The 22,600-nt window shown below is 40.8% G+C and overlaps 3 protein-coding genes across 4 annotated transcripts; 2 read left to right on the top strand and 1 right to left on the bottom strand.

Annotated features, from left to right (window-relative positions):
• Positions 1-1,500: 1,500 nt before the first annotated feature.
• On the top strand, positions 1,501-5,348 carry RB195_004049 (uncharacterized protein; the record flags this gene model as incomplete). Of its 2 annotated transcripts, XM_064178164.1 has the most annotated exons (13): positions 1,501-1,624; positions 1,680-1,792; positions 1,873-1,983; positions 2,050-2,192; positions 2,837-2,963; positions 3,843-3,980; positions 4,062-4,174; positions 4,340-4,421; positions 4,574-4,642; positions 4,889-4,991; positions 5,090-5,189; positions 5,243-5,253; positions 5,344-5,348. In XM_064178164.1, 13 exons carry the CDS (start codon positions 1,501-1,503, stop codon positions 5,346-5,348), a joined length of 1,239 nt encoding a protein of 412 aa, XP_064033000.1. The 2 variants fall into 2 exon arrangements, with proteins under 2 accessions (XP_064033000.1, XP_064033001.1); XM_064178163.1 differs by lacking the exon at positions 5,344-5,348 and having other exon boundaries at positions 5,090-5,250.
• A 2,658-nt stretch (positions 5,349-8,006) lies between these two features.
• On the bottom strand, positions 8,007-14,007 carry RB195_004048 (uncharacterized protein; the record flags this gene model as incomplete). Its single annotated transcript, XM_064178147.1, has 8 exons — positions 8,007-8,051; positions 8,178-8,276; positions 8,559-8,697; positions 8,759-8,843; positions 10,251-10,371; positions 11,815-11,893; positions 13,154-13,229; positions 13,974-14,007. 8 exons carry the CDS (start codon positions 14,005-14,007, stop codon positions 8,007-8,009), a joined length of 678 nt encoding a protein of 225 aa, XP_064032999.1.
• Positions 14,008-21,487: 7,480 nt separating this feature from the next.
• RB195_004047 (uncharacterized protein) lies at positions 21,488-22,233 on the top strand (the record flags this gene model as incomplete). Its single annotated transcript, XM_064178126.1, has 5 exons — positions 21,488-21,502; positions 21,565-21,633; positions 21,701-21,809; positions 21,876-22,000; positions 22,078-22,233. The coding sequence occupies 5 exons, from the start codon at positions 21,488-21,490 to the stop codon at positions 22,231-22,233; spliced, it is 474 nt and encodes a 157-aa protein (XP_064032998.1).
• Between the last annotated feature and the right edge of the window lie 367 nt (positions 22,234-22,600).

The raw sequence follows: 22,600 nt of genomic DNA, 5'->3' as shown, positions 1-22,600 counted from the left end.
TGACGTCAACCTCATTTCATGTTAGCCCCTGATTCTGTTCTAATTGTTGCGGAACGTTGTGGAGAAGAACTCACACTACGAATATATCCAAATTAGAGGTATCGAAGGAATGTAAGTGTAAAATCAAATTCGAACATGCTCCGAAAGAAGTGCTGAAAGAGAAAGATCCCTGGTACAAGATCAATGTAAGCCACCGCAAATCCACAAAGCGCAACCGCTGACATGTGTCTGCGAGGCGGATCATTGTAGTACTTCAAACAGTTGGTTTTGGGGATAATGGTTGAGTCATGGAAGCATTTCCGCGTGGTGCTCCGCGGTGTGGTCGGATCACCAAGACATGAACCTCGGTGCAGTTACGAAAGCGGTTGCGCTCGATTGGGATTGACCTGGAACCATCGCGAACAGCAGTGAGCAGGGGAATTGTAACCACTACGCTCCACCGTACCGCTTCGATCGCAGCCGCTTACGCAACTGCACCCAGTTTCAGATTGTTTTTATCCGACTATTCATCCACCAGAAACACACCGATAACTGCAAGACGCCGCGATAGCGGTCCGTAATTCATAAAAAAAGGTCAAATATCGCAGTTTCCTGATGAGCTACGCCGTCGCGTGTCTCTTCCGTTCCTGGTAGAATGTAAATTTCCGCGCCTCAGAGTATTGAAACTTCGACACTTCGAAATAAAATAGTCGAACGTCGATCATATTCAGTGTGTATCTTTACAGATTCATGCTGCCAGACAAATCCCTAAATCTCAAACAAATGGAAAGAAATGTGGAAATGGAAAGACGAATTATCTGAAAGAAGAGAAAAGAACTCAAGTTACAGGCGACAATAATGACAACAATTACCCCAGAATTCATTTGAAATCTATTTCTACAGAAATCCCCTACTAGGCCAGAATTCGAGCTCACTGATGGATAACTATCACCAACGCTTCAGCTTTACCAAAACCCAGACTGATTGACCAATATCTACCGAATTATTCATGAGGATTCTCGTTCACCACCTTATTCGCTTCCAAGGAAAAAGGGCTAACAGAGAATGAAATGTCGTTTTAAGTGAAACTTCTGCATTACACTTTGCTTCAAATGTCACCGTAACTGAGGATCGACGGGTCTTTTTTTTTATGGTGCACCGCTGGTTTGCTGCTGTGAATCCTCGAATATTTTGTATGTAGGACAGTAGCAGGTATGTCGTTCAGTTTTCTTTGCTATACTTGATTTCGACGCTTACTTCTTCGTCTTTCCTGGCAAAGAGTGTCATGTCGTTAAAAATGCTGCGCTTTGAGAAGCCAAGATGTGTGTTTCTGTAAAAGTACGTTGGGTTTTGATTTTTTCTCGTCTCTTTTACGATTGGATAACAGCCTTCAAAATCTTCCCGACTCTGGTCGTTTCTTCATGGGATTAAATTACAAGTAGTTTCGCTCCGTTTGTTACCGAACGTATCCCAGGGAAGGCTCTAGGATACTACTTATGAGTCACTTTTAGCAGCTAGAAAATGCTAACAAATCGTCGATCTTTGTCCGCTCATCGACAACCGAACGGTAAAAAACGTGTGGACATCGTGTATCGATCTAAATGGATCACAAATAACTTCGTTGTTGGAGATCCCATTGGAGCAGGTTAGGATTCGGTTTCAAAGCTGTCTTTTCTTCCTCCCGAAGGCCTTCGTTCTAGGATCGTTCGGAAAGGTGTGGACGGTTGAATGTCGTAAAAAACCGTCCCAACTGTACGCTTTGAAAGTTCCAGCTCCTGGATTCAATCCAAAGCACATTGCTATGGAGCTGAAGGTGGCTTCATTAAGTTTTCTGTGCATTCCACCTAGCACTCCATATTGTAACTCCTTCACATTGAACTAGTCTTTTCGAAGGTTATGCGGGCAATATCAGGTGGGCCTAATGTCGTTGAGTTTATTGCTGCCTACAGGGAACTAGATAGGGTCTTCGTTGTGATGAATCTCTTCCCACATGACGACATTTTTGTGAGTACTCGTTTATTCCTTGTTTTGCTTTTCGGATTGCGTAGTATTTAATGTTTCATTTTTCAGAGTCTTATTCACAAAATGTCCATAGAAGAGACTTTACAATACATGCAGAATCTATTCATAGCCCTGCATCACATACATCGTTATCGAGTCATTCACAGAGATATTAAGCCAGCAAATTTTTTGTATAATCGAGCAGAACGTCGGTAAGTTGTGTGGCGCCCTTATTTCTCGAAGTAAATAATCAAAATAATCGTGGCCTTAAGGCCTAAACATTAGTCTTAGAGGATCTACGACATGTAAACTAAAGTTACCAAGAGAAAAAAGTAAGTTAGAGCGTCGGGAATTATGGGCGCCACTGAGCGCTGACTCCACTGACTTTTCTTCTCATATTAAACTTTCTTCGTTTTCCATTTGAACCATTCGACTGCTAGTACTCTGCATCCTCTTTCACTTAGTTTCCGCATTAAAGCTAAGATTTATCTGCGGAGGTCCTTTCTATTTTTTTAATTATATTTTATTTTGACTTCATAAGCTACATTGCATTAGTATACTCAGGTAAATTGGAGAATACGATGATGACGTTAAATGGACCAGTGGAGGCGTTAATCTACATTTTTTGTGTTGAGTGCAAAAGAAAAATTTAAGGGTGGTTCGCAAAAACAAACCTAGGTTTGAGTGTAATGCTCTTTGTGTGTGGATACGCTCCACTGCTGATAACATAGAGCCAAAAGCAGTTTTCAAATTTCTCTTTGTTCGCATTCGTTGACTTACGTTTTGGTTCACATCACACTTTGGCGATGTTGAGTCAATCACATACTTCTCAGTTATTCCTTATTTTGTTGTTCAGGTACCTGCTTGTTGATTTTGGTCTTTCTCACTTCATGTCTCCAAGTCAGAAGCATAAGTCGTCAACTGAAACATCGCCTTTGTTGAAAGAAAACGTTAGCAACAGCTCCATCGCCCCACCTCCAGCAGTACGTTCCAACTTTGAATCTTTTCAATTTTCTGATGATAGTGTGGGTGTTTTCTTTCTCCAACGAAGGAAAAAAATAACCACCTTTATTAATTGGGCAGGACAACTTCCTCTCCGTTGTGTCTTTTCTGTTATGTTCTCAATTACTTCATGATGACATTGACATTTCTATGGTCGGTTCTTATATGAATTTCTCCTTTATTTTTACTTTCATTGCTATTCAATAACATATGGCCAGGATTGGTTTCACGCGGAAAAGTGGGGCATCCAAAAAGTGGTCGCAGTAGCTACCTAAGCAGGTTTCTTGAGCTCAAGTCACCGAACAGAGTTAGTAATTATGTTAGCTATCATAAGTCCTCTGACTGGCCAGTTGTCATTTCTTGTCAAAATCCGTCGTAGTGGCTTCCTAAGCTTCTGTCTGATGCTCTACAGCTAAAAAATCGTTCTCAATTCATTGTGGCGTTCAATCGGTTGGGGGTTGATTTTTGAAAATCGCAATGGAAATCCGTCCTTCATTTTCATTACGGCAAAAATGGTTTTACTTCCTGAGTCTTCGTTGTCAGTTAAAGTAAATTATGCTAATTATTGTAGTTACTAAATCAACCAACTCTGTTTACTGGCTTAGAACTCGAGAAACTTGCTTAGGTATCCATTGCGACCACTTCTTGGAGCCCCCTATCCCCCCTCCCGGAAAAAAAAAGAAAAATCTCTTTTTTCCACTAGTAACACTTCTCTTCCTGCTGATAGTTATGCTGTATAAATATTCCTTTGTAATGATTGGATGATTGGTTAAGTAGCTTGTGTGGGATCTGCAAATGATGAGCCACCGCTTTTTAATTGACTATTTCTACAAAATTGTAAACCGTGTCATTCTTTTCAGAAGCGCTTTAAACGGTTGAGCGAAGACGTTCTGACACCAAATCGACCAACTCTGATCAGACACCCAAAATGTGGTTGCACAACGTTTGCTGCTGTTTGTGATACGTGCAGGGAACTGCCGATCAGACATATGAACAAGGTGCGCAACAAATATTTGTATTTGACAAAATAGTTTATGATAGTAAATAATAGCACCTCAGTGAGTATGATCATCTTTTAGGCAGGAACTCCCGGTTATCGAGCGCCTGAAGTTTTGCTGCGCTTCGAGGAACAGACTACAGCAATTGATGTGTTTGCTGCCGGTGTAACTATGCTGTCTTTCCTTTTGAAAAAGTTGGTGGAATACGTAATTTTTGTTTGTTTGTTTGTTTTTAATTCAATGAACTAACATGTTGCGGTTGTCTTAACACTGTAAGCTTAGCGGAGCTTCTTCTTTATGATACTGTGCATTTGAATTATGATCTCTTTTTTTTATTCTGTAGCATTAAATTGCTTCAGACATCCTGTATTCCGACCAGCCAATGATGTGGAAGCTCTTACGCAGATGGCGACGTTTCTGGGTAGCACGTCCTTAGTACAGGTACCGATTCATCTTCTGATTCATGCTTGTTGGGAGTTATTTCTTAGCTCACAGTTATTGCAGTGGACAACAATCCGTGTTATTGCCTTTATTACCATAGCATAGCAAAACTTCCTCATTATTCGATTTTGTTGATTTTTTTCTGATTTTAGGCAGCAGCTGAAGGTGGTATCACTTTTGTCTGTGAACCGCCGCTGTCAGGCATGGATTTGGTAAAACTAGTAAGTTTTTTGTTGGTTTTTACAAGGTTGTGTTTTGTGCCAACAGAATTTTTTATGGTGAAGTCTTCACAAGATGATTTATCCCGCCGGGTCGCCAGCGTAATCACATTTAGGCGTCAAGTAAAATGTGCCTGCCTCACTCGACCCCTAAATGTGGTTACGGCGGCGGCCCGGCGGGATAAATCATCTTGTCTTTTCCTTCAAATTCATTGTTCAGCCTTCCTCTTCTTAAATGTGTATTTCCAGGTCAATAATTTCCCCAAAGGTATTCAAGAGACAGAAGGTTGTAAGCGTGGGTGTCGATCATGTATGGCTCTTATATATCAGAATAACCCCGGATTCTGTTTTTGTAAGCTCCTTTCATCTTTGACTTTACATATACTTTGGGTTTGTTGTTCGGTAGGATCGCAGTTTCAATCTTAAAGTAAGTGCTCAGTCATCTTTTAGGCAAGTACACCGAGCAAGACTCTATAAACAAGTTATCGGGAATGGAACGAGTTGCATTTGAAGTCCTTACCCACTGTTTGGATCCTAGTCCGTCACGACGGTATACCGCTCGTATGCTCGCTGATTTAATAGACGCGCCATTGAGGAATCTAGACAGCTAGCATGTATGTTTTGTTAGAACGGGATATTTGTTTTTGTTGTGATATATGTTCTTGTTGAGTTTTTGTTGCGTTCATCAGCGCTTTCATTTTTAGTGTAATTAGATCTTTCTGTCGTTCCTAGCTGGATTCTTCTTTGGGTTTTCCCGAATGTGAACTGATTTGCTGAATGGCTGCAGTTTTAAGCTTTTTCATGACCTTGTATATTCCCAGTAATAATTTCGTCGCATTGCTGGTACACTTGTTATTTTATTCTGTTCCTAGCATGCCCGTTAACAAGTTATCTTTTCTAGTACTGCCGATGATCAGGGCCATTTTTCTTGTGAGTATTATTTTGCTTATAATTACATTTTCCAAACTATGCGGTATTAATGAGCAGAAAACATGTTCGCTTTTGAAACATCTTATCTTCTCAAATATTTATCTGTTATGCTTCCCGTCTTTAGTCCATGTTGTAGTTCTCTGAGAAATTGCTTAGAACTATGATGAAAAACAAACGTAACAGGATGGTGAATGGTTTCATATTTCATCTCAAGCTTCAAGCTGTAGTTAATGTGGACTATTCAGTGTTGTTAATGTATCTAATGGACATTTTACTTGAGGTAACTAGAAGTTTTCTTTCTCTTCTTATAGATGTTCTTCGGTCGTAGCGTTCAAGAGAATTGTTTGATTCCGGTGTTATCATCGCTGCTTCTATAACTTCATTTTGTACAGTATTCGCGGTATGCCTATGATGGATTTGCAACGATGAAATTGCTACTAGTGATTTGTCCCTTGTAACGTTAAGATGAACACTGTTTGAATTTGGTTCGAAGGTGGAGAATACGGTTGCACCTCATGTTTGCAGCCCATAATTTACCTGTTAGAGCGTTTTAATGTAAATTTTCGGTTTTAGAAGGGAGAGTAGTATTGAGGCAGGTTACCGACTACTATTTCGTGTATATTTGGAAAAAAATAATATTTTGTTCTATTTCGTTCTCCATGTGTGGATAATTTCAGAACAAAATGGGTGCCGGGAACAATTCACACTTTGTGCCTGATGTTGCAAGTTGACTCCTTGTGAGTGAACAAGTGAATTATATGAACGTTATGGTCACACACTAAGTCTTCATTTTTAATTACAGTTCCCTCCTATGTAGTAGAGGATGCTAGAAAGGATCTTATCCTTATATTAAATCACAGTGCGAAAAACAGGCGCACGAATTTGTCCTGCATGTATCTCCCGAAATTGCAGTCTACAGGTTATGAAAATAGGAAGGGTCGGTACAAAAGTTTCTATTGTGCAACTCGGCATAAATATTCGAGGAGATCTAAGGGGCAGTTAAGATTGATACACCATGACAAAATTTACAAGAGGTCTGAACGCCCGGATAACGGAGGATATCAGACTTCTTGTGGTGCACTGCTCGACTGGTCAGTAGAAATTAAACGTTGTGGCATTTTCTGTATAATTAAATTTGTGCTTTTTTTTTCTAGTTAAGCGCGATTCTTCCGTTCTTTAGTTTTAAAAATTTAAGCATTCATGAAATAATGATGAACTGAATTGATGACTTTATGGTTCTCTTCTTGAAGGCGTCAGTACCACATTTGGATTTCTTCGGTGCCGTAACTGTTTGGAAATACAAATCGAAGCATGGGTCTTTCTTTTTCCCAACAACAATTACCGAAGAATGATGTGCTTAAATGAAATGACATGAACGTCGTCATTCTATTGTTATAAATAACGTTTCAAGTCAGATCGTGTAAATCGTCAGCTACTATTTAAACAGCGGTTTGCATTTGTGTTTCCATTTTCTGAACAAAGGATGTTGCCAGACTGGTAACACAAACGTGGTGTGGGAATTGACCTGTGGTGGAGTACATAGGGGTGAAACGCAACACAGCAGCTTTCATTGCCATAAAATGGTTCACAACGTTTCGTTTACTTCTTGACAAATTCATTAGGAGTACTACTGCATCGCGGAGTATCAATTGAAAGCCCTGGGATGTGTCCCACTCCGTTCTATCGGCTCTTTGCGTCGGCACAACAATTCGATGAGGTAAGAACTATCCCATCCCATTATAATGGTTATTGACGCAGACGCATCAATTCGACGACATGGGACCCGTTTTGGTGCTTTCTGTAATTTCGTTACATACACACACGTGACAGAATGCGTCCGTTATTGCATAGCATGATGGTTGTAATTTCTCTAGTTCAGCGCAATGGTTAGCGATTCCGCAGCGTCTGCAGGGAAGATGGTTAGGAACAGTCTCTGGTTAATCATGCATTCAATCGTTATGATTTCGATAAATTGGTAATATATTTGTCAGCGAGGATAGAGATAATGAGTCACCGCAAGTCGTTGTGTAGGTATTCACACGTGTTCTTTACCTACCTTGGCGCTTCTGAATCAAGTCGTAGGCGCTGACGCATCACAAACGCAAAAGTACCACATTCTTTTCTGGTCAGCAGAAAGAAATGGAAAGACGCTTTTAGTATGGAGAATTCACGCCTAAAAATTTTACCATGACTGGAGTTAGTAATGATGAGCCAAACTGTGAATACGTGACTCATATGATCTAAAGCCTCCAGGAGCAATTTATCCCAGATATTTCGAAACTGGAATTACATTATTTGTTAATTCTGAAGATTATTTTGACGTCAGATGATTGATTTGCGATTTATTTCAAATACTTTTGTTTTGTAACCAGTGTCATCGCTTGTTTGTGCTTCACAGTAGGTCGAATCGAGTCCGTGTTTCAGGAGAAGACCGCTCTCATTCAATTGTGACCCCGTCGGCCATTATTGACGATGGTGTGCGCTGAAAAGATATTCACTTCAGATAACTCAGATTTTTTTGTAGTTCTAACTTCTGAGTACAGGTAAGATGTGAAGACCACAATTTTCTCAATATGAAAATAGAAATTAAGGAAATCTTGGACTTTACCTCCATATTCCGTTGTTTCCAGTAAGTTTTAGCTGCAACATACTTGCGACATCGCATCACGACATATATTGCAAGGCCTTGTAAAGAGGTGAAAAGTACCTGGAAGAATTTGAGCGACGTGTTATTAACTTGAGTGACGTTTGTTAGGAAAAACTGTCATAAGACAAACATAATGACTTGCAGAGGCCAGTTGTTGTGCTATTTCTGTTTTTTAATCTTCCCGGACAAATCTGGTTAAACCAATTCATCGATCTTTCACGTATGAAAAGCCATGGATAGCCAAGATATGCGAATGATTGACTTCGCAGGTGCAACCTCTTCCCAATGGATTACGCCCCTCTCCCCTTGAAAATTATTGTGTACGTAAATAAGGTTACTCGCCTGAAATGCTGTCCATGCTAGATCGTACTTGATGTTTCCAAAAAGTTGTCGGTGCAGATCTAACGACGCAGCAATCACCGTGATTGCTGTGAAAATCACATTCAATGCGAAATTTGTCAGATAGAATACCAGGAACGGACTGTAAGTGGACGGGGTTAAGTGGTGATAAATTGTGGCAAAGTTCGAAGATCATTGTTCACCTGAACAACAACTTCTCTTTGGCGATAGAATAGAACAGCAGAATATGACAAGGCAAACCGACAACGAAGGCGAAGATAAGATCAACTGAAATTTGTACTAAAGTGGAGTAAGTTGAGGAAAACAGAGATTCTTCTTCACTTTTCAGAAGGCTCTTCGTGAAGAGAAATTGCTCACAAATGAAAATTTCAATAATGTATTCACAAGAAGAATGTTCTTCCAACTTTTGCAGCATCAAGCGTTGTGGAACGCAGCAAGTTTATTCATGAAGAACTCATTGAAGAATTACTGACAGTTTCTGTAATCTGCTCAAAAGTTCTGTATTGTTCTACAATAACTTGTGGCTCGGTGTACGCTTCTGCTCGGAGCGCTGTAGCGATCGAGGAAGGTCCTCGGTAGCACCGCTCATCGCTGCAGATCGCGTGAAGCTGACGATGGTTCAACCTTGACCGCAACCGCCAGCTCCACCGCGCCACATCGAACACAGCTGCTTACGGAATTGCACCGAACTTCAGAGGAGTTTTGATTTGACTATATTTGAAAGTGAAAAATGTCTCCAATTCACTAAGTCGTGCATCTCATCACGTTTCGTTCCTTGCCGATTTGTTAATATAGTGCTTAGTTAATGGAGGGTTTTGGATGTCTATGCTAAGGAGCGTTTCGATCTCCACTCGTAACATATGCAACGGAGATCCCCGGCAATCAAGGCGTTATAAAAAGGTCCTTCGGCTAATAACTGCCTCTAATTTTGCTCTGGGATGGTCTTATTTGCATCGCACTTTGGATATCAAGGTGCAGTTTCGTGCCCTTCGAAACTCCTGCCAGTTTTAAGACTCCTGAGATGAATCGTAGAACGACACAAGCACGGAGAAGATTGTGACACAGTCTTAGCTTTTCTGTTTGGTATTCTGAGGTAATCATTTGTAGCGAGGATCCTTTAGAACGCATAGTCGAATTATTGCCTGCAAAACAGGCTGTAGGTAGCGCAGAGCAGGTCACCGGGTCATTCGCTGCGATCACCAAACACCTCCCATCTCACTGAATTCGCTTCTTATGGAATGACACGGTGAAATTTGTTTCCAAGAGAGCAAAAAACATAAGGTCAGCAATGTAGAAAATTTAGAAATGTGGCATTTGTGAGAAATAAGGAAAACACATTGGAATATTCCAGATAAGAAAATATTCCGATGTCTCTTCTTTATTTTCCACAGAGAAAATCCGGTGTGGCAGTATTGGAATATTAGAAACTAAGTCAAGGGTTACACGAGAGAACAAAAAGTGCAATGTTATCTGTAATCGTCGTTCACCTCAAAATGTTACACCTGCTTTGCTGGCGTATGCAATACGATCCATCTAGCTTTTCTGGTTACGATTTCGAAGTGAAGATTTCATCATGCTGGTATCTCACGCTAACGATTAGTGAGGAGGCAAAGGTTGCAGAGCGTAGCAAAGTGACAAAAGTTCCGGGAGAGGAACTCTTCGATGCTAACTTACCCAGTTCCAAATGATCAAGGAATGGATTTCGTCCCATGCCTCGACTATGATAGAAGGTGTAAGTGATGCAAAAGGCGATCGTAACTGCGAATCCAATAACACCAGCAATGTAGGCACCAACCTGAATTTTGCAAAACTAAGATTCATTGGTTTGTTTATTGGTTTATCTAGAGGAATCTCCCAGGAAAGTATCTTGGTATTGTTAACACAGTGGAGTTCAATATCGATTTCGTCCCGTTTCACTTTATTATTTATTTGCATTACGGTATTTACAGAATGGGTCCTCAACATTGACTAATTGCCTCACACAATGTCGGTCCATGCGTTAAGTGGAAAATTATTGCTTAGAAACCGTGACAGGAAAACAGTTCCTACAACATTTCGATTGCAATCTACTTTTTCTGCTTTCTGTGGTTTTCCGCATAACATTGAGTGAGTAGGACTGTGTAGTTCACTGTAGTGAAGTCCTTGTACACTATTTTTTAAGCTTGTTTTGCTAGGAAATATCAAGGAAACCCTTTCTCGCTAGTTCAGTAGTTTCTCCTGATCCAAAACCATCTCTTTTAAGGCTTCAAACTGTCTTTGATATGTCATGTAGTATTAAGCACATTGTTTTTAAATGTCCTGTACAGATTCACTTTCAATCCACATTACGAGCCTACCGTACTTACTCTTGTTATTTCCAATTATTCTCCTTATTGCTCTACTTGATTAAGGTATTCCGACAACTCTCATTATGTATTCCTTTTCTCGTAGTCCCTTGTAACTATGTAGTTCTCTGCGTCTCTATATCCAGGAGGACATACAGACTGAAGAGCGGCTTTGTCGAAGTATGCACGTCTCCTTGAGCTTATCCTCGGATACATGATGCCTCACAGAGAAATCTACGGCGGCCTCTTTAACGTTACCCAGATTATTGGATGCCTTTGCCGAGGACGCTCGCATCATCCCGTAATAACACCTTTTACGCTATGTGTCGCGTTTCTCGCCAATGGACGTTCAGGTCAGTGATTAGCGAAGAGCTGGATTCCTAGTTTTTTTTTTTCGGCCAAGCTTTACCCGTGTTTATCATTGGATTCACATTCAAGAATGATCCCTACAATAATAGATTCTTAAGACTTAGGATATCTCACGCAGCGAGCATTATCGATTATTCACAGTGCAAACACAGTGATGTGTATAGTAGGGTCAAAACGACATGAATCACGTACGCGGCTTCTCTCGAGGACGTGCGGTTAAGCGTAGCACTTAGGAGCGTACTGGGATCCTTGCAGGCGCTACCCATCGCTGCGGTTTGCAACGGTACCAGCTCGGTCCCAACTCCAGCCTTCACCGCGCCGTTTCGAGCGCGTGCACCGCAACTACACTCGTGATTCATATCGTCTTCACCCGACTGTATGATCATTTGCAATAGCCTTCTTGTTCATTGCCCTCTTGTTCATAGGTGTCAGAGATCACAATTTTATATGTAGTTAGGATCAAATAGAAGAAAAAAGTGCAGCCGCAGACTCACACTACTCAGCCCATACAACTTTTCTGGACCATAATTGAGCTGTCAGCTCACCTTCACATGTACGTTTGTGCCAAATAATCGGAATGCTTTGTCGTTCTCGCGGAATGTGACGATATCTGTGCCGTCCATCCTGAACAGGGACTACATTGTCAATTACATACCCATATCTAGTTATAGTTTGTTGATAGCTCTTAATTAAATATGTTTCGAAGATGGAACAATAATTTTCGGATTTTTTTTTTTATTCCGTCCTCACTTTCTGATGTGTATGATTTCAGCCGCGCATGTTATCGCGCCTATTTGAAAATGATCTCTCACTACGAAAGTTAAGATGTATAAATTAGCGCTCTAACAAAGTTTCTGTATTTAAATTTAATGCCCTCGAACATTTATATTCCAATGTATTATGTTTATTTCGCTTGTCGCCAATTCTTTGGCCCGTGTTACCGAGCAGCAAAAACTGCCTGGAACTGGTTCACGAGAAAATAGGCGCATGACATTAGGTTAAGAAAAGAAATCTACTTTGAAACGAATGAAATTTTAGATAATAAGGAATGAAAGTGCTCAAAATGTTTGCTACCCACATCTACTGTGGAGTTCTCAGTGTTCCTTATGGAAAAAATGAAGATAGTGGTATAGCAGCAGTGAAATCAAACAAGCAAAATCAAGTAACTAAAAGATATGGAATTAGCGTTCCCACGTTTTCCGTCCGCTACTGGTAACCGTCTGTGGGTGTGGTTAGCGCCATCCTGAGTAGGTTACAGCTATGATGTCGGTAGTTGTTTTTCTACGCCTTATATTGAAAGCGCCATTGATTGAGTTTTGGATACGAGATTATGGAGTGACTTGCATGTGCGCTGCACCTGCATTCCCGCGAAAGATGATATAATCGGGTGAAAACGACCTGAAGCTCACTCCTCTAAGAGGGAGAAGCTGCCTTCAAAGAGGTGGAGCCAGCGGTTGGAATCGAGGTGGGATCACCGCTGGCTTCGTGCGGGCTGTACCGATGAGAGGAGCCAGTGAAGATCCCTCTCGATCCCAACTCCCAGCTCCACCGCGCCACTTCGTACTTGACTATATGTGGAGTGTGCATCGCGTTAGACGCGTCAGAGTCACCACGTCGGAAATTTTAGATAACGGCTACGTATTTCATTGGGTTCGCTTCAGAAAACCTATGGGGTGAGTTCCTTAACGGGTGTCTTTTCATGTTTCACAAACAGAATAAAAAGTCGAGAGTCAAGTGATCATGACATAAAATATAGTCTTAAAAAGAAGACTGGTCCATGGGAGATTAACATTTTTGTTGGTGAACTTTCTGGAAATGGGGGAAACGACAAAGAAATTTACGTCAATTCTATGAACCTGGAAAGCCGCAAAATCATTCGCTCACTTGCACTCAAATTGAGCGTAGTCGACATCCTCCTCGTGGATAATTGTTCGGAAGAATCTTTTGATGCTTTCTATCTCTGGAACGAAAACTAATGATTACTGGTCACTTTGTCGAATTGATATCAAGAAGTTTTTGCAGAAACAATTCTCCGCAAAAACCCTACTGAAATAACGCAGTTTTGATGTACAGTTTTGGTTGTCGTTAGTCGATTATACCTCTCTTGTGATCGTCGGCCACGTAAGGGCATCCCTCATGCGTACGTACAGAGTAGGGCTGTCAAACTGCGCGTTTGGACAAAGCTTGTGTAGTGGGTCTGTCTGTGGTGGGGGGTTGAATGCATCACCCCACGAATCTGAGGTGGTGCGGATTTCAGGTGGAGTATTCGTATACAGGATGGGAGACTACGGAGAGGGGGGTGATTCCGTCCATTTCTTCCTAATTGCCGTTAAAAAACGGCCCTGAAAATACGACTTCGAGCGTGCCGGCGCGCTATTTTCTACAACGGGTTCGATTGGAGCGCGCCAGCTTCGTACACGCGCCGCATCTTCCGGGCCGTTTTTACGGCAATTAGGAAGAAATAGACGAAATCATCCTCCCATCCATAATCTACTGTGCCGTATACGAATACTCCACCTGAAATCCGTACCACCTCAGATTCGTGGAGTGATGCCTTTAACATATGACGAAAGTAGTCCTGTCTTCTGTATGTAAAGTCAAAGCTACCCAGAGCGAAATTGTAACTCAAAAAGCACGCAATATAAATATAATAACACCGGGAAAAAGATTACTAGTATAGAAAAGAACACTTCTTCGTACTAACCTGGTTTCGACGTCCAATTAGCAAATGACGTCATGCTGAGAGTCTAAAACCTGAGAGCGAACAGCTGCAGAAACGAATAAGTCGGGTGGGACACCACGGAAACTCTCTGAATAACAACTAAACATAGGTCTTCGAGAGATCGTACGTAATGACGGCGAACCGGCTGTTAGACGCGAATAACAGCGATACATGATCTTTCAAAGCACAGCGGAAGGCGACCGAGTTTTACAAGTCGCACAGATCTGGAGTCTGGGATGAGAATGCGACTAAAAAGCAATGACAAATGTGAGTACATAGAAGTGCATGCAAAACGACGCCACAAACCAGCAGGTTTCGTGGTAGTAAAACTTTGTGAGAATGAATGGGATTCTGGACATGCGTAAGCAACTGTTGAGCTGGAAAGTAACTTACTCCTATTTTTTTCGTGTGAGTTCTTTGGCCTATGTAATTTGCTTGACGTGACACTGAAAACAATAGGAAATGCCACTATTGCGTTAGGATCAAGGTTTAAGTCTAAATTGGGAGCGGATATTGACGTTTAAGATGGAATTGACTGAATACTTTTGACCTACAAAACGAGAATGAAAATCGCGTGCGATGAACTCCGGACAAGATAAGCATACCAATACGAAAAGAACAATTTGTGCAACAGATTTTTTGATAATTCTATTGACAGAAGATGAAAAACACGCGGCGTAGATCAAATTCCTCCCGAATTCCTGCACCTACGCGTTCGACTTCATTTGAGAACGCGTTACGATGGCTCGAGGAGCTCAGCCGATGTGTCAAATCAGTTCTTTTTTTCTAAGCCAGACGGATTTGGTATCAATTTAGGGGGGACTGGGCTGAGATCTTATCACGCGGTGGTCCGCTGATTTCGCGGCAGGTTTGAGGTGACCACAACGATTTGGGCTCTTTTAGTCCTTGTTTTCGGATTTAATCTGTTACGGAATCAAAACTTGTTCCGGACGTGGCATCTTAGAGGACATGTTGCTAATGTTGTGACTTTCCAGGCTCTCACGAAGGCGACGACACCGAAACATTAGCCGTAATGAAGAGGTGTTGACAGTGTTTTGGCTCTCTGTTCACATTTACAATGAACAGGGTGAAATCTAAACCATTAGCTCTGAGAGTACTAGAAATTGGGTGTTTTGTTCTTTCCAGCTACACGTTGTTGGATTCGCCACACTCACACACACTCACGCTGCTACCGCTGCGTGACTGTGTGTGTTCGTTTTTGCAAATCACTTTTCCAGCTCATCAACAGCTTCTGCAGAATCTGCTTCAATGAAATTTGCTGGGCAACAACGTGGAATGGCGCTACCTGCGAATGCTTAAAATAAGCAAAATGCTCCTACTTTTCTTTTCTGAGTTATTCAAAGCAAGCTGGCCAAGGTGTGTGTTTCCGGAGCTAGATTTAGGGTGAAAATCGGTTGTGCCATCTCGTGAGAACGACAACAACGTCTTGTTCCTGTAGGAAAAAGATACGTGGACTGATGGGGTTCGTTTTCTGACTGGTTCACCTCTTAATGCTCGTTCGAGACTGCAGAGCGCACAAATTCGCCGAACAGCAGTTGACAACAGGTTCCAGAAGCCCAGAGAAGACATGGAAACCATCGAGGAATTGTCGTTTACTTTACACCACAAACGGACTCACTTAGTGTAGGAAATTGCTTAGGAACCCCTCGGAACAGCTTAGACAAGAATTCCACCGATTCGCTGACGCTACCACAAAGATTAAAGATGGTCTTCAGAGTAGGATAAGGGTAGGACAACTTAGAAAAAAGAGAATAAAAGATGATTGAGAGGAAAGAGATTTTTAGAATTTCACGAAGGCGGTAATTCATCGAAGAAGAATGTAGGTGAGCAGGTAGCGATTGATTGATTAAAAATTCAGATTCGCATTGTAAACAATAACTTCAACGTTTGTACTTTTAACGTCGATGTCATTGACTTTTTATTGGCAGTGAATATGTCGGAATTTCTAGCGGACATCTTATCCGCTGTCGTCGTTTCTTACGGAAATGTATCAATCATATTAGGATAGAGGAAAAGCGAAAAGAAATATTTTATGCCTCCTTACCCGTAGAAAAGGACATGGAAGAGACGGAAATATCGCCATTACAGAAACGCGCAAAAATTAGCGATGCATTTCTTTTGTTGTAGAGTTTTGATGGCTTTTTAGTTTTGTATTAGTAGATACTTTGATACGAAAATTCACTGTAGGGATGGCTATTCTTGTAGAAGCTGGTAATTAATTGTTGTCAACGCTTTCACCTAATTGTGCTACGGCTAAAATTATTGTTGTAGGAAGAGAAATTGTTATATATGAGAAAGTAAAATAGCTCAGAATTTTGGGAAACAGATGGGCGTTTTTTTCCGTGGACTCGACCACCGAGGGGGAGCGTTATCCTAATTTTTTCTGAATACAATTTTTAATGGAAAGCTAACAATTTGAATCTCATGCTTAATTAGCTAGTTGTGTTTTGATGTACTTCACAAGCGTATTTCACAAACACACTTAAAAAAATTGAAATGTTTCAGATACATGAGAGCAGCAAATATATGAGATGAAAAAACAGCTGTCAGCTGAACGAAAGACACTGGTTTGATCGATTTCTGCATAATCAACAATCGTACACAGCGTCTTTGGGGATGCGAGTGCATCGAAATCAGTCGTAAACGAAACATTCATGGAGGAATTAGGTCGCCGCGTAAAATAGAAAACTTCCGACGGGCGGAGCGAAAACGAAAGAAGGCGTTCAGTCACTCCTCTTCGTGGATGGTGGGTGGACGGACTCGTTAAGTTAAGTCCAGAGGAAAATGTACGAGAATCAATAGATTGATTAAACTGTCCAGAGTAACAACCGCAATCGTCATCAGCCTTGAATGAAATTTTAATTAGCAAGATATCATTAAGTATAGCAAAAAACGCAGAAAAATCAACGAACCGTAAACACATATGCTCTCGCTTGAAGAATTTACTACATGGCCGATCATTTACGATTAGCAGAATATGTATTATGATAAAATCCCATTTGACAAGGTTTTTTCGGCTCCAAGAAGGAAATTATTATAAATCAATGCATCAATAAATCGTGCTAAAGCTCAAACTAATTACCATATCCGTGATCACTGCGTGCCAAAATTCAGTCAACAAGTTTTTACTGTTTTTGGAGCGAAAAGAGTCGAAGGTCAATAAAGTCGGTATGATCGAACAACGGATCAATTATTCCATCCGAAAATTGATGCAAGGTCTTTGCATTGTTCCAATGTGTCTGTTCATAAAGATTGGTTCAAGTCGGTCTAACTGGGAGCGAGTTATGGCGAGAACAGATGTGTAGCAGGTTTTTATCACATAAAAGTTATACAGCATATTTAATATGCAACAAAAATTACAGATATTTCCTCCGTATTTATTAGAATTCATCAAGCGAAGAAAGTTTGCGGAAAATTATTTATTAGAGCCCTTGTGCCCTGACAATCAATAGGTATTTTCTTTCGGTGACAACCGCCAAATAAACGATCAAATGAACGGCGAAACGGTTCCTTCTGAACAGTTTCCTTCATTAGGTGAATACAAGTGGTGAAATCGATGCTGCTGGCTGACCACAGAAGAACGCGCTTCCTCCGAGCCGGTTGAACAAGTTCTGGTTGATATAAGGAACATACAGCGGCAGTGATGGATCATCTTCGTAAACAATCGAACGGAACGATTGCAGACAGTAATCGATATCATCATAGTGAATCCTCGATGGATCGATAGAGGTTAGAGAAAGATTCTATATCTATGTGCGATATTTCTGTTAAAATATTAAACCCTTTCATCTTGTAGGAGATAGTTTGAGGGGAAATCTCCTCGCTCGCTCAATCTCGTCTTGGGCCTGGAAACCAGTCGCTCGTCGCGCTGCAGGGATTTGTCCACAGCCAGAGCCCAGACTCCGCACTTTTCTCTGCGTATGCGCTTGCGCGATTGCACCGTGAATCAGATCTTTTCGAACGGATGTTAGTTTAGCATCATCAGATTGTTAAACGGGCGTAGTGGTATTCTCCGTTTCTCTTTCTTCTCATTGTTCTTGGAAAAAATCATCTTCATCCACGTGCCAGGCGGGCAGAATTCATGGCAGCTAAAGGCTGATCCACGAAAAAAATAAAATAAGAGTAAACGATGCATGAATAAATAGACGGTAGGATCCAAAGATGCTTGCACCTGCTTCAATTACAAATTATTTTCAGTGGCCTCTGGCTAGTACTGTCAGAGGAGTAACCAGGAATGGAGGAGACATCTCGTGGATGAAGTTACAAATAGAGGAACACTTTCAGACTTTTAAGGAAGACATAAATGTTGAAACTTTGGGATAGATAGTGAAATAAAGGCGTGAGGGCCAATCTAAGTGAATTGAAATGGGAATGCTCTTTGAACAGTTGTTTATTGAAAGGTCATGCATTTGTGTAACAAATACAACAACAATAACACACCAGAATCCGGCAGGACATCACGTAAGAGCGGTGGCCTACGGTACGTTGAGAGGACCCAACCTCTATTTCTCCACGAGTTTAGGGAGTATGCAGGTTTTGTGCGACTACTTACGTATTTACAGTTGAATCACATCTGACACGGGCACACCACTGATATGTGATGCATATGAGCACATGTATTTGTATTATAGAAATGGTAGCGTGAGAGATGTAAACAGGTTCTCGAAGAATTTGTCAGCTACGCCTGAATCCTCGTTGGCTAAGTCCATCAGTACTTCTAAGGGATCTGCTACTGAGATTTGTTCTAACCCAGATCAAATTTTTCTGTGGGCCCTTTCTATCGAGCGCGCGAGCGTCATTTTATACAATAGTCCCGTAGAGTAGCGGTTTAGTGCGGAAATAAAAATTCACGAAATTAGAGTCCTGCTAACATCAGTTTTTTCCAAAAAATTGGGCTCGTGATCCATAATATGACGAGGATGGAAGTAATGGATAACAACTTTGTTCGGCGTTTTATTACATATTATTTTATCTTATCGAATGATGTTTCTCGCTAGATAGGAAGTCGAGGTGTGAAATGACCAATTGATCTATCGAAAAGTATTAATGTTGATATTTTTTAAAAGCAAAAATATTCAAAGAGCAGTCAACTTGTATATACTACGTAGAAAGAAGGCCAGTTTCCATCCGAAGTGTTATCATCTTCACATCTCATTTCCACGTTTAAAGGCATCACTCCACGAACCTGAGGTGGTGCGGATTTCAGGTGGAGTATTCGTATACAGGATGGGAGACTACGGAGAGGGGGGGATTCCGTCCATTTCTTCCTGATTGCCGTGAAAAACGGCCCGGAAGATACGGCTTCATTCGTTTTGGCGCACCATTTTGTACAAGAGGTTCGATTGGAGCGCGCCAGTCTCGTGCGGCGCCGCATCTTCCGGGCCGTTTTTCACGGCAATTAGGAAAAAATGGACGGAATCACCTCCCTCTCTGTACTCTTTCATCCCGTATACGAATACTCCACCGAAGACCGAGAATCTGCACCACCTCAGATTCGTGGGGTGATGCCTTTAATAATATGTTGGCTATCGTTAGGCCAACTAAAATGGAATTTGATAAAGTTTTCAAAAATTTAGGATGAACAGCCTATTTTTTTTAGTTCTACATCGACGTCACAAATACAGCACTAACGTTTTTGAATTTTAAAATAACTTTCAAGAACCACCGGCATGAGAAGAACTCGTGAAAAGTTTTCTACAAATTTTAGTATTTTAAGCCTAATTAAAAGAGATAAAATTGAAAGGAAATCCGTAAAAGAGGATAGGCTCAGGAAACAACTGTCAACTATATGGAGAAGTGGGTCAGTTCCTATCTGCGGTGACGTGTTTTCAACGCCAATCTTATTCATTTATTTATTTTTCAAAGGCTAATACGCGTAAAAAAGTACGATAATAGTAATGTCAACGTACTGTATGCGATATCACTGCAAATTTCTCCTACATGATATGTAATTTTTAAACGGAAATTCAAGCAGATTGAAAATTTCTTGATGTAAAACAGGAGGGTTACTTCACAGATGCTGCATATAACAAGGGAAAAAAATGAGTAGAAAAATGTATAGAAGGTAGGAGGGAATTTCTTGCGAACATTTTTCAGTGAATCACATACCCTGAAATTACTCAAAATAATGCTTGTTATGAACGAGTAAAGAAGAAAGGCAACCATAGCAAATGTCTTCAGATTTCTTTCTTTTCCGGAATTATTCGATACGGGAATTTGAGTCAAAAGTGATTTTGCTCACAATTAAAAACGTCAAGTGAACACATTCGAGTTTTATGCACCCAAAAAATATACAATACTATTGAGTAATACTAAGACAAAGTTAACAAGATCGGTCCAGTAAGAGGAACTGCTTGGATTACTGATGTTTAAGCAGACGTTTCTCTTAAATATGAAAATATGCTGCTAAGAAACCGAGCTCGCTACATGCTTCATGGTCGTGCTAATATTTAACCCTTATTATAGCGCAGAAATTGGCTCACGGCGAGCAACATCGACAATAACACCAAGTACAAGTTGACGTGATGTCAGGACAGCGTTAGGATGAGGTCAGCGCTTGTTAGTATCTTTTGAGCGCTTCGTAACGGTTCGACATGGAGACGACGTCCTTGACGCGAAGGGGATGGGAACGAACAGCGCGCTAACTGCGTGGATCTTGACCTAAGTGCTGTCGTCACTGTCCTCATTTCGTTCATTTTAATGTGCGATGCTATTGAAGAAGATGGGTGGTCGTGATTGTCAGCTGCAGTTGGAGTAGTTGGATTGATCCCACTGCTTTTCGACCACATGTAAGAGGTCCTGAGAAGATCAGAGCCATCAGTCTTCTCTGGAAAATTCTGTGGTTATGCGTTTTACAACCTACTAACCCTACTTATTAGCAAATCCCAACCTCAAAAATTTCTCAAAAACCAAGAAATATACCAAGAAACCAAGAAAAAACAAAAAAATCAATCTATCATTTTATTGTTGACGCAGTTTTCTATCAACTTCACCTCACCTTCACTTCACTCTGACCTTTATTACTATGTTACATTATCAGAACCAACTCTGTGTTTGCTAACCGTAAGGACTGCAGCGATCCCGAGGATTCCGGAGAATGAAAACAAGTTGGAAATCATTCTCTATCATTTTAACAACGCGGTAATCTAATATGTAAGAAGGTTCATCAACACTAAACCAAATGAAAATAAATGGATGTCATAGCAAAATTCACTTTGTTCATCCATTTATACCTGCACTCACGTCCAACCCATAGCCAGCGGATTTTGGAAGCATCAGTGGGATTGTCCAACGAAACTTTTCACTTATGAATGAAATGAACTGTGAAGGAATGAAAGAAGCTTCGGAAAGCATCAGTGGGATTGTCCAACGAAACTTATTATCCGTGTTATCAAGTCAACATACGATTAGTGAATCGAACTATCTTTGTTTTTAAAGTATAATTTTAGCGGTAGTCCGCATCAGTCTTCTTCGGGATGGCAAAGAAAGGGGTTGGTTGCTGCATTCCTACTCAACAACACCACTTTAAAGTGAATTATTCTTTACTTTCCAGACAGTCGACATATCTGCAGTTTTCCCCGATAAAATTGTCACCAGGGAGTGTCATGGAATGAAGGAAAAAGTATTTGGAAAAAATTTTCTGAAACGTACTCTTTAAGTGAAACCAAATGCTAGAAAATTGATTTTAGGTCAACAGGGAGGAGCTGCTGAATGTGGATGACAAGAACTACAATACGATTGTCTGTAGAAGGTGCGATTCAGTCATATTCCCAGAAGATAGGGTCAAATATATTGAAGGTGCGTTTTTTTTCCTTCGTACGAGTAGATGAGACTTTTTAGATATGGTTAAATATTGAATTTCAGATTACACTGCAGAGTTGCCGGAAATGATCCCAGGTGGTCTCGGGTCCACGAGAAAAGAAACTATTTCATGGTGGTGGCATACAAAAAACGACAAAGATTTCGACACTATTGGCTTCGCTTGGATGGTGATCGACAACAAGATGTTATGTTTCCGGAGAAATATCCACATAGAAAAGTTATAGTAGCAAAGATCTTGCTTTAGATATTATTATGCGGTGACTGCGAATTTGGTCCAATAGGACTACGAACGTCCGACGATAAAGAATTTTGGGTGGCCGTGGAAAGAGTTCGTTACGTGGATAAACCCAGGAATAATCCTAAAGCACCACCCAAGAAAGGAAGAAAGATTAAACAATGAAGCAGAAATCAGAATGTAGTTGTAAAAAATCACAGGATGAAGTGAAAATTAAAACTGTTCGAGTGATATCAGTCTTTTAGAAACTTATATCTGCCGAACCCTCTCTTTTATAAACAGCAGCCTCCATATGCACTCACTCCCAACATTTGTTCTAGTGCCTGTCGTTCGTGATAGCTTTGCTTTTTTTGTTTGGAACTATTTATGTGTAATTTCTGCTCTGTGAATTTTTCTTTATCGACTACTTTTCTTACCTGTGGCATATGTTATAAATAGGAAAATATCGCTCATTATTTGTCAATTGGATGTTTGATAAGGATAAATAAAGGATAGTGTCAGGCGTTGATCAATCCGCTTGGGATCTATCACC

This window comes from Necator americanus, chromosome I, assembly GCF_031761385.1.
Source record: "Necator americanus strain Aroian chromosome I, whole genome shotgun sequence".
Taxonomy (NCBI): Eukaryota; Metazoa; Nematoda; class Chromadorea; order Rhabditida; family Ancylostomatidae; genus Necator; species Necator americanus.
The sequence above is the reverse complement of the archived record's forward strand: the minus strand, read 5'-3'. Positions and strand labels throughout refer to the sequence as shown.